We start from the raw sequence: 12604 nt of genomic DNA, 5'->3' as shown, positions 1-12604 counted from the left end.
AAATGCCATTTTTGAGTGAAGGCGCAAAAGAGTCCTTGAATATTTAAATGATTAACAGAATGATTGAGTCAAACTTCCGATGCCTGCCTGCACTTTTGCTACTGAGGTTAAAATCAGAGATGACATTAACACATCTCAAAGCACATAACTGGCCTGGCACTTGTTTTAGGAAATACAATAGGTTATAACCAAATAAAAAGATAAAAAAAAAAATATTAAATATTTACAATGCAGAGTCATTTTACTCTATATTGCCATCAAAACAATATTAAATGCATTCCTGATATATTGCCCATCTCCACAAAGTTAATCTGAGCATCTGACCATGCTGCTGCTAGACTCTTAATGGCTTTAAGGGGGAAAAATGCCTAGCATTTTGAAAGACACAAGCAATAATTTCAAAGCATGTCAAGCTGTTCTCCAGTAACACAGACCTGAAGCAGGACTTTCATTTCAAATCGCAAATGTTTAAGTTTCTGTGTGTGTGTATGTGTGTATGTGAATATAAGCATTCATATGTTGAGCTACCACAGGCTATTCTTCTTCATAAACCTCCATTGTCAAAGAAAATGTGCTCTGTGTCCCTGAACTGACATATTGAGTAATAATCCATCACCCGCTTTAACTCACCCAATGGGCCGTGAGACCACCAGCTCCACCTGGGGCTCTGGCTTGGATTCTAGAATAATATTGTAAACTTCCTTGAATGTGGCTCCCTGCAAGACTCTCCCGTTCCACTCCAGAACCTGATCACCTGAGGACGGATACAACACAGGATGTCTACAATATAGAATATTATCTCCACTTAAACCAACATACTTTGGACAAATGATAAAGTTAACATAAAAGGATTCACCCAAAAAATGAAAAAAACTCACTCTTATGTCGTTCTAAAATCATGAGACCTACAGTGGTGATCAGAATTATTGGCACCCTTGGTAAATATGATCAAAGATGACTGTAAAAATAAATCTGCATTGTTTATCCTTTTGATCTTTAATTCATAAAATTAGCAAAAGTCTAACCTTTCATTGAAGAAAAAGAATTGAAAGTGGGGGGGGGGGGGGGGGGGATCACATTATGAAATAAATGTTTATCTACAAAACACTTTGGCCACAATTATTGGCACCCTTTTATTCAATAATTTTTGCAACCTCCTTTTGCCAAGAAAACAGCTCTCACTCTTCTTCTATAATGCCTGATGAGTTTGGAGAACACCTGACAAGAGATCAGAGACCATTCCTTCATGCAGAATCTCTCCAGATCCTTCAGATTCCCAGCTCCATGTTAGTGCTTCTTCTCTTCAGTTCACTCCACTAATTTTCTTTAGGGTTCAGGTCAGGGGACTGGGGTGGCCATGGCAGAAGCTTCATTTTGGGCTCATTGACACATTTTTGTGTTGGTTTTGATGTTTATTTTAGATCATTGTCCTAATGGAAGATCCAACCATGGCCCATTGTTGGATTTCAAGCAGAAGCGGTCAGGTTTTATCTGTTGGTATTTGCTAGAATTCATGATACCATGTATCTGAACAAGATGTCCAGGACCTCCAGCACAAAAATAGGCCCACAACATTAAAGATCCAGCAGTATATTTAACAATGGGCATGGGGTACTTTTTATCCATGTGTGCACCAAACCCATCTGGTGGGTTTGCTGCCAAAAAGCTCTTTTTTTAGTTTCATCTGACCATAGAAGCCGGTCCAGTTTGAAGTTCCAGTCTTGACTGACAACTGAATATGCTGGAGATTGTTTCTGGATAAGAGCAGAGGATTTTTCTTGAAACCCTCCCAAACAACTTGTGGGGATGTAGGTGCTGTTTGATAATTTTTTTTAGGTTTTCTGAGACTCAAGACTCAACTAATCTCTGCAATTCTCCAACTGTGTTCCTTGGAGAGTTTTTGGCCACTCAAACTTTCCTCCTCACCATGCATTACTACGATTTAGACACTCGTCCTCTTCCAGGCAGATTTGTAACATCTTTAGTTAATTGGAACTTCTCGATTATTGCCCTGATGGTGGAAATTTGGATTTTCAGTGCTTTAGCTATTTTTTTACAGCCACTTTCTATTTTGTGAAGCTCAACAATCTTTTGCTGCACATCAGAACTATATTCTTTGGTTTTACTCATTGTGATGAATGATTACGGGAATTTGGCCTTTGTTTGGCCTGTGTTCCCTCATGTTTATACTCCTGTGGAACAGGAAGTCATGGCTGGACAATTTCATGTTCATGATCACCCTGGTGTGCTAAAAAAATGTAAATATGAATCGGAGTATACTTCAGAGATATTTTACTCATAAATATTCTAGGGGTGCCAATAATTGTGGCCAACTTGTTTTGAAAAAAAAACAAACATTTATTTCATAATGCGTCACCCCCCCCCCACACACACTTTCAATTCTTTTCCTTCAATGAAAGGTTAGATTTTTGCTAATTTTATTAATTAAAGATCAAAAGGATAAACAATGCAGATTTATTTTTATAGTCATCTTTGATCATATTTACCAAGGGTACCACTAATTCTGATCAAAACTGTACATTGGAAGACCATGTAACCAAAACTTTGATGCTTCAAAATATTTATAAAGACATTGTAAAAGTAATCCATAAGAACCCAGCGGTTTAATCAAAACACAAATGAAACACAAATTAAGAGATTTCTGTCCCTCCATTGAAATTCCATTCAACCAAAGTTTAAATATTCAAAAAATTAATTTAGACATTGTAGAAGTAATCCAAATGAATCTAGAGGTTTAGTCAAAGCACAAATTAAGAAATTTTTCACGAAACCTAAGAGATTTCTGTCCCTCCATTGAAAGATTATTCCACCAAAACTTTCAATCCTAAATTTCATAAAGACATTATCCATATAAGGGTTACTTTTCATTTCTTTTTTCTTTTTTTTTGTGAACTAAGCTAAAAAAAAAAAAAATGTGTAAAAAGCTTGATTTTTTCAAGCTTGGTTTTTACGCCTTGCACACTCTAAAGTGTGATAATAGCCAAAGATGCTGAAGTACTGAAAGAAATGTATTTAATTGTGGTCTGAACAGAGGTGTTCACCTGGTCGGAGATGGCCGACAGTGTCTGCTAGACTTCCTCTCTTCACCTTCGTGATGAAAGCACAAAGTCTGCCAGACTCTGTCATCTTCCCTCCCACGACCTGCAACACAGACAAAAGGCAAAGCAATTTGTTATATTTATATTAGTTATATTTTACAAGAAATGCCTTTTTTTCTCAATATAAAGACTAGGAAAGGTGATTATTTATGTGGATTTTAACTACTGAAAGTTTGACCTCTGCCATAGAGAAACAATTATGATCACTAAGAATGAACGTGATGAAAGCGTTGCTTATTTGCATGCATTTTATGCGTTGTCCATTCACTAAAGGAAATATGCAAATAAGCAAAACAGAGCAAAAACTCCCACACAATTAATGCTAAACCATTTGTCCAGGGGAAATTTCTTCCTATTCACAGAAATGTACCCAGATAATGGCTGAAAGACAGTGAGTGGGCAAACTTTTAGTAATAGTGGGAATGGGTACTGTTTTAAGTGTAATGGACCATTAGTAACCAATTTATAATACAAGAACTCAAATTCAGTGCACAATATTGTGACAAAAGTCAAAGTTCAAATCATTAAGAGAAAGTAAATCCTGCAGTATTGTGTATGAAGCTAAAGTTCTCTTATGATCAGATCTAGGGTTATTAGCATGGCTTTTAACGAGTGAAGTTTGACAGTGTTTTGAGATCACTTACCTTGAGGCCCAGCAGTGCCCCCGTGTCTCTGGGCACTGTGCCATCTTTCATCCGCTTGTTTAGCACTATCCGCCCTATTAGGCGCTCTCCATCTTTGGATGGCTGCCATGTCACCGGGTGCTATGGGGTCAAAGTGGCAATACACCTTTGGTTTTTATACAAGCATCCACACTCCACATTACACACACACGTACAGGCTCAGGGAAATTAGAGGAGGAGGGTGAACTCTTATTTGCTGAAGACACAAACCATCCCAAGGTGTGACATAAAAATAAGGTATCGTTTTAGTCAACATGAAATACATTCACAACCTATTTTACTTTTTTAATCATATATTCCAGTGAAACAGGACATTCTACAAAAAAATGTAGGATGGAATTGATTTTATCTATTGAGAATTGATCGAGTCATGATATGTTGGCATTATAGAGCAGAATGGAGTTATCCATTCATTTTATTATATTTGGAATAACATGCAGAAATGATAAGACCAGGAACACACATTTCATGTTGACTTTAAAAGGATAATTTTTTGTGAATCCTGTCATGAGGAATATATAAAAGCAATAAATACCATAACATTTACAGTATTTAAAGAAATAATTCACACAAAATTGAAAATCCCATCATCATTTTCTTACTCTCATGTCATAAACCAATATTATAAAGAAAAGCCTGAAAAAGTTCCCATCCTCTGTAGTTCTCAAATCAATTATACACTTCATACGGCCCATCAAGACATGCAGTGCCAAATTCAACATAATTATGTTTTTATATTTATGACCATTTTTTTTTTTGTCTTTCTAGCCAGGGTAAGTTTACACGACAACAATGTACTAAAAACGGAAATGTTTATTCTTCACATTTTTTGTATACAGATGACAATCTGTCAAAAGCAACTAAAAACGCTGTATTATGCATGCCAGGACAGCAATTGGCAATGTCACTTTGTAAAGAAACGCCTATAGACTGAACATTTAATATGCATGAGCATGACGTCACCATTTTCAAGTGTTTTTGTAGTTTACATGGAGACGATAACGGTATCGTTTTCAAAAACGTACACTTTGAAACTTACACCGTTTTCAAAAGCTTGCATTTTCAGGCCGCTATTATGCGTTGTTGTGTAAATTAACAGCCAAAACACATAAAAAGTTTTCCATTTATAGTTGAAAATGGCGTAGTGTAAACGACCCCTTATTGTCTTGACACAATGGTGTTAAACTTTGCACCATATTTGAATTGAATGATGCTTAAGAGCTGCTAGGAAGGAGAAGATAATCAGCTATTAACAGTATTTACATTATTACATATTTTTACAAACTTTGTAAAATTTGGTGACTTGTTCTGCACTCATAGCTACTGTATGGCTTAACTTGGAAAATATAAAATGATTTGTATAGACCACTCTTTGGTACATTACATGTTTTTTGCCATTGTTTGAGCCTCTAAACATCCTGCAGTACATCTTCTGTTGTGTTCCACAGAGGGGAAAAAAGTCATACAGGTCTGGAACGACATGAGGGAGAGTAAACGATGACAGAATCTTGGCATTTGCTAACAGCATAAAAGTAATTGTCTTCAAAATAATTTTACACCCTGTAGGGGGACGGTTTGTGCGTTCATCAAGTACAGACACAATAGACAGGACAGGGTGAGAAATATCAAGCACACAATTCTGTGCACAGCAACTCACAGTAGTGAACTAGATCAGCAGTTCTCAACTGGTGGATCACAATGCTGTTCTCATAGGGCAGATATTATTAGATTAAAGCAATAAGCCCCAAGAACCCGTGGTTTACAGTTATTTTAGAACAGCTATAGGCACAATGCGGAGCAGAGCTGTACAGTAATACGTACGTAATGATGTCACAAGTGTGTGTTTATACAGCATTTTAGATCTTAGAATGCAAGTCAACCAATCATGATTAAAGGGTCAGTTCACCCAAAAATGAAAATTCTGTCATTATTTACTCACCTTCATGTACTCACCTGTAAGAACTTTGTTCATCTTTGGAACACAAATTAAGACATTTTTGATAAAATCCGATGACTCAGTGAGGCCTGCATTGCCAGCAAGACAATTAACACTTTCAATGCCCAGAAAGTGACTTATTTAATACAGTTCATTTGACTACAGTTGTTCAACCTTAATGTTATGAAGTGACGAGAATAATTTTTGTGCACAAAAACCAAAATAACAACTTTATTCAACAATATCTAGTGATGGGCAATTTCAAAACATTGCTTCATGAAGCTTTATGAATCTTTTGTTTCGAATCAGTGGTTTGGAGCTCGTATCAAACTGCCAAAGTCACGTGATTTCAGTAAACGAGGCTTCGTTACATCATAAGTGTTTTGAAATTTCATGAAATTTCATGATGAAGCTTTATGAATCTTTTGTTTCGAATCAGTGGTTTGAAGCGCGTATCAAACTGCCAAAGTCACGTGATTTCAGTAAACGAGGTTTCGTTACATCATAAGTGTTTTGAAATTTCAATGGTTCACCACTGGGGGGGCGTGACTTTGGCAGTTTGATACACGCTTCCGTACCACTGATTCGAAACAAAAGATTCGGAAAGCTTCGAAGCTTTATGAAGCAGTGTTTTGAAATCGGCCATCACTAGATATTGTTGAATAAAGTCGTTATTTTGCACACAAAAAGTATTCTCGTCGCTTCACAACATTAAGGTTGAACCACCGTAGTCACATGAACTGTTTTAAATATGTCTTTAGTAGCTTTCTGGGCATTTAAAGTGTTAACTGTCTTGTTGGCAATGCAGGCCTTCACAGCTATCAGATTTTATGAAAAATATCTTCATTTGTGTTCCGAAAATGAACGAAGAACGACATGAGGGTGAGTAATTACTGACAGAATTTTCATTTTTGGGTGAACTAACCCTTTAAGGTGCAGAACTATTCATTTTATTAAAACAATATTAAATGCAAACAATTTTTAGTGGGCATGGTTTATGGTATGGGATGCAGACAGCCCCTTTTCAATGCAAATAATAAAAAGAAAAAAATAGAATTACCAATTTATATTTTGTTTTTGACAATGAAGGCTGTACATCCAATAAAACATTACAGTTTTTGCACAAATTCATTGTTTTTAGTATAGATTCTTCAGTGACTCGGTTGTTCACTTACTAGTAAAATTAGACAGATTTTCTAACGTGGAAAGGTTGCTATTAGACAAAAGAGTCCAGCGACAACCAAACTGTCTGTCCGACCCGAATGCGAAACAGTCAGAAGATATTTAATGCTTAATATATGTAGAGGGGGATTTTTGACAAATAAGGCTTTACTGTGAAGTGCAATGCAGCAAAAATATAAACCAAACCATTAACGAAATGTCTCATTACATTTTGTGGTTAGAATTTGAGAATGAAACTTAATCTTACATGCTTTTTGCTTCATCGCAAAACAATGTCAAAAAGACATTTTTGAACAAAACAATGTTCAAAAAGACAGTTGAAGCAAAACCAGTTGAGAAGCACTGATCTAGACCAATCCATTAATCAAAGACAAAAGCAAAGTAAACTGCTCTCACACCCTCAAGCAGTATGGATGTAGCAAGCTACTTCTATTCACTATTGTGAAAGACGTGGTGAACAAACAAAAACAAAAGACAGGGTAGGAAAGGGCAGCATGAAGAATGAGACAGTGAAAAGGGGAAAAGAAAAACAACTGCTTAGTGCAAGATTGATTCCCACACTAGTCTATCCCTGTGTTTAGGCTGAGACTGAAGGATTGTGTGGAAAAAATCATGTCAGGAAATCCCAAAGGAGGAAACAGTGTGAGAAGGTAACGTGACCAAGTGAGGAAAACAGGTTTGCAATCAGAATGGAGCGTCTGTCCGCATCGAGAAGCATGCAGCATATGGAGCAAACAGTGCCAGGAAGTTTGTCATTCATCTTTCTGTGTGTTAGGATGCGCTATGACTTTGCAGCCAGAAGATAGTGGAGCCAAGCAAACAAGGGGGTTCTCCTCTCTTCTGAGAGGCACGATTAGAGTAGAAAACCCTCTAGGGGTAGAAACAGACAGTGAGAGTGTCGAGCAGGTCAGTCACAGGAAGCGAGAGGCAGGCGGCAGGAAGTCGTCTCAGTACCTTGTCGCTATGGCTATGCTCCTCGTTTAGCGTGGTGCTACTGCACGTGTCAACCCCTGAATCTTTGACCTGCGGCTCGCACCACTCCACGTCTTCGTCGTGAGAGCGTTCCCAAAATCGCACCACTGTCTTTTGCCTCTCAGACAGGGCGTCCAAAAAATATGCCTGCTCATTTGTTTTTCTTTTTCCCCTTTGAATGTTGCCTAAAAGTTACGGATGATATAAAAAAGGAGGAGAAACAAAACATGCAGAGGTGAATTAAACGAGGGGAAATGGGGTGAGAGGGTCAGAAGCCTCACCATAGACATTGAGGAGGCCTCGCTATGCCAAGACGCATGGTCCCACCAGTGACCATCCATATCTCCTGAGGACAGCACAGTGAGAGGGCACACACACATCAACTTATAGTGTCAAATATACAACATTCATTTACACATACACTTTCACCCTCTTACAGCTCTCTTAAAGGAATAGTTCAACAAAAATGAACATTCTGGCATCATTTCCACACCCTCATGTCAATCCACACCTGTATAACTTTCCGTGAAACACAAAAAGAGATATTTTAAAGAATGTACTTGCCATGGTTTGTTTCATGCAGTCGCAATGAATGGGGACTGAAACGTTCAGTTTCAAAAAGGACATTTGTGATAGAAATCACAATGTTTGAATTATGATTCTGAACAGGATCTTTTCGATGAATCAGTTGTTCTGGTTCACAATAGGGATGGGCGATACTAAACTTTTTTAATTTGATACGATGCCTAATTTTTGTTCAATTTTAACAATACTGATATTAATCATCCCCTTGGAATTATAAGGTTCTATCTGACTTATTCTGTGACTTATTTACATTATGTGATTTTTTTTTTAAAGTTATGTACATTTTGAGAATTTTTATTTAGAAAACAAAAAGGTTCTATCTACAAAGTTGAATGGAATCTCAAAATTGCTCAGAATGCATATAGAACTTTATAATTCCAAGAGGACATAATACCAATATTTAAACTGATTAATACTTAAATTGTATGTGGATTTTCAAAATAATGTTAATTTTTAGAAGAAGAAGAAAAAAAGATCAGTACGCTTAAAGGCAAAGCGCATCTACATAACACATACCAAATAAGCAAATATGAGCTCAATTAAATAAAAAATTTGTGTACTAATAGGTCATATTTTTTTCATAATTTACAGAAATATTGTGATTAAATAATAATAAAGTAATTTATTATAATATAAATATGAATAAATACCATGCTACATTTCCTTTCTGCCATTCTCTCCATCGCTCTCAGTTTAATGCGGAAGTGAGTATGTGTGTGTGATGTGAGTAGATGTATGCTCGCTTCTCACAAGTCATGTGACATAGCCCAGCTAAATATGTCAGTGGTGTTTTGGCACAAACATTAAAAAAAGTACTGAAAACATCTGGAAGTGATGCAGAAACCCACGTTTCTAATGTAATTTTAATTCTGATACATTTTTAAAGCAATCGATACCAAATAAATAGCTTGATATATCGATACTGCAGTATTGATGTGCCCATCCCAAGTTCACAAAAATAAATCACAATTCATTTATTAATGAATTGGAATGATAAAATTCAAGATTTAAACTTACTGACTCAATTATTTAATTGCAGTGGTTAAGGACTCAATGGACTTGAAGATTATCAATGAAAGCTATAATCAAGAGACCCAAGTTATCGTTTCAATTAGAATATAATGCACAGGTCATAAAGACTACTTTTATGGTCCCCATTCATTGTAATTACATGGAAAAAAATCCCAGAGCATTCTTTAAAAAAAAAATCTCTCTTGCATTCAACAGAAGACTGTAAGTCATACAGGACTAAGAACGACATGAGGGTGACTAAATGATGACAGAATTTTCATTTTTGGGTCAATTATCCCTTTAAATTAACATATTAGCAATTGATATTACTTTTATACACACATTTACTTATTCAAAAAAAAAAGGAAATGGAAAGAAACAACAAATACATATATTTTAAAGGTGTATAGTGTTACATAAAAACCAGCATGGTTGATAGTGTTACATAAAAACCAACACCAAAACAACAATTTGGCAAAAAGAAAAAGACAGCTTCTATCAGTTTCTTAGCTCAACATATGACAGTTTTCCACTGAAGTAAATCACTTGACTACCATACATCTAGACAGCATCATTTCAGTTTTTAGTTAAGAAATCTATATCTGGTTGGTTGTACACAGACATTAAATTACATTTAAAAGACGCATTGCTGTTTGATATTGCTTTTTGCTGCTGTGTACATAATACCATAAAATGCATTTTGCTGTGATGTTAAATTTTGATAATGGAACATTTAACATATTATATATTGTGCAAATTTTCTATTATAAATATATTAACTTAAATAGTTTTAACATAGTAAAGCATTACTTTTAAAAGTATTTTTTCCCAACTATAACATTTCAATTTTGTCAGTATGACTATTAGATTTATTATCTGACAATACTTCTCTTTACTTGCAATTGGGTTAGCAAAAAGATTGCAATGCTGTAATATTGTACTGATACCTTCTTATCAGTACAAAACAAGCTGGACTGAATTCATTTATGTAAACCATCATCATAGGATTCACTTGAAACGTGCAAAATAGTTACCAGTGACTGTACTGTCAGTACAAAAGGAACAATATCTTTGATTAAGAAACCAAGCCGTAGTTTAAATATGGAAAATATGGCTTTTTTTGCATCCATAACTTTAGCAGCCAAATTCGGTGCAATATTACAAAAGCACTATAATAAATGAAAAAAAAAAAAAAAAAACAACAACTGTATCCTACCATACAGCATAGAAACTTTAATATTGCAGAAGTCTGATTATTGCCGCCAACATTGCATCATCCTGCTCCCAATTTCCCTGCCAACAAGCAATGGTATCTGTATTCTACCATGAAAAGAATGAGCATTGTAAAAGCTTACTTCAGTAGACATTACTTCTGCTTTAACATACACCATGCCTCACAAACCAGAAGCATTTGCCATTCGTCGAAGCTTCATGTGTAGATCGTCCCCAGCATCTTCAGGAAAAAAGGAATCTGTTCTGTGTAGTCACAATATATTGTTGATAATCCGTCTTTGCTACACCACCTCTTCCAAACCTTGGCAAGTTAAAGTTCCGCAAAGCTGATTTACTCAACCATGTCCACCGGGACAACGACCAGTACTCAACTGCAGCTCTTCAAATCACACTTGTGTCAGTACTTAAAAGATCTGGCACATTTCCTTCAAGGAAGATGTCACACCCCAACGTTTGCCATTTTTTTTATTGCCTCTCACTGTGTAGTTCTTTCCCTCTCTCTCTCCTTGCATCGAAATGGAGTTCATGCCTTAGAATAATGAGCTTACTGTTATTCTTGTAAGCCAGCTCAAACACCCTGCCCTACATAGTCCCCGCATCACTACAGACTATTTCCCTGAGTTTCCCGGGCTGATCTCTGACTCTGAGAACCCCTACAGCTCGCTCATGACTGTTTGGTAGCAAGCATTGGCCTCAATCACCTGCACCCAACCAATAGTCCCATTCCTTTCCTTTAGTTTTTCTGTCTTTGTCATTGGTGCTTTTACACGAAAGTGAGAGTTCAGAGAGAACAAATAAGTTAGTAAGAAGTCATTTGAGACTGAGAAATACTCAAAAGCACACATCAGCAGAGTTGTCACCAATCTAAGTCTTGACGTTTTGGTGTAATATCAACTTACCACCATTTTCCCTGGCTTCACACAGCGTAGCGTCTCGGTGTGCGCCTCCACCCGTTTGCTACTTTGACCAAATCCTTTTCTCTTTTTGCAGGTGGGGAGGGAATTGAATACTTTGAACCAACCAGGTTGGGTTGTCACTGACTGACTGACGTATGTCCAATAGCACCCGATGGAAGGATAAGCTTGTCAGAGATCAAGCTCCTTCCTGTCTACAGTCAAGAGGTGTGGCACTCTTATAAGATCAGAAGGAGTGATTGAATGTCTGCTAGGTTTGTGGCAACCCTATAGAGTTTAAAGTTGGCTGTTGGATTGAGAATTTTGGGAAACAGTCACCGCCCCGGTATACTTCAAGCGAAGTTCTTTTTCGTTCTTCGTTTAGGGGTAAAACGAAGTTCGAAATGCGTGACCAGCGATATACTGTAAACGAACATCTGACGCCACCCACACTGCTGAGATCGACGTTTAGATGAATATGTAAATACGTGCCATGCACTTTCCTCTCAGTAACAAAATAAACACAACAAAAATGAGAAAACAGCAAGCTTTTATTATAGAAAGCATAAGAAAAACGTCTGATCACAACAGCATGGGAATGTTGTCATGAGCTCAGCAAAGTAGCACTCCAGTCACGTCACGTCTTCATATAGCACTTTATTCAATAGATTGCTTAAAATCAAGTAGCTTTACCATATCAAACATGAAAAACAGTGTTAGTGCCTAATTTCATCAGAAGCAGAACTTCATTTTGTACTATAAAGCGGCTATCCATGTTTTCACCCGCAGAGATCTTAGCTCAATGAAATCAACAGAACAAATGAGTAAAAAGACGCGACCCACGCGAGTGAAGGCGGAGCCTCAGGGCACACCTCCTATTAAGTTATCGTCACAGACCAATGGTAGTACGAATGGTAGTTTTGCAGCTGGAGCGAACTTTTCCTGAAAGTTCGCTTTGGCAAACCGTTTCGAACTTCCAAAAAGAACACA

The 12604-nt window shown here is 36.8% G+C and overlaps 1 protein-coding gene across 11 annotated transcripts in view; it reads right to left on the bottom strand.

Moving 5' to 3' along the window:
* Positions 1-12604, bottom strand: part of rims2b (regulating synaptic membrane exocytosis 2b) — a 173621-nt gene that overhangs the window by 81542 nt on the left and 79475 nt on the right. For all 11 annotated transcript variants that reach the window (XM_048201934.1, XM_048201935.1, XM_048201936.1 and 8 more), the window contains exons 7-10: positions 7875-8077; positions 3764-3883; positions 3063-3162; positions 631-754 (exon numbers count right to left, since the gene is read on the bottom strand). In XM_048201934.1, coding sequence (XP_048057891.1) covers positions 631-754; positions 3063-3162; positions 3764-3883; positions 7875-8077 — 547 coding nt within the window. The remainder of the gene's footprint in view (positions 1-630; positions 755-3062; positions 3163-3763; positions 3884-7874; positions 8078-12604) is intronic.

Source organism: Megalobrama amblycephala, linkage group LG9 (assembly GCF_018812025.1).
Source record: "Megalobrama amblycephala isolate DHTTF-2021 linkage group LG9, ASM1881202v1, whole genome shotgun sequence".
NCBI lineage: Eukaryota > Metazoa > Chordata > Actinopteri > Cypriniformes > Xenocyprididae > Megalobrama > Megalobrama amblycephala.
Note: the sequence above shows the minus strand (reverse complement) of the source record. Positions and strands in the feature narration are given on the sequence as shown.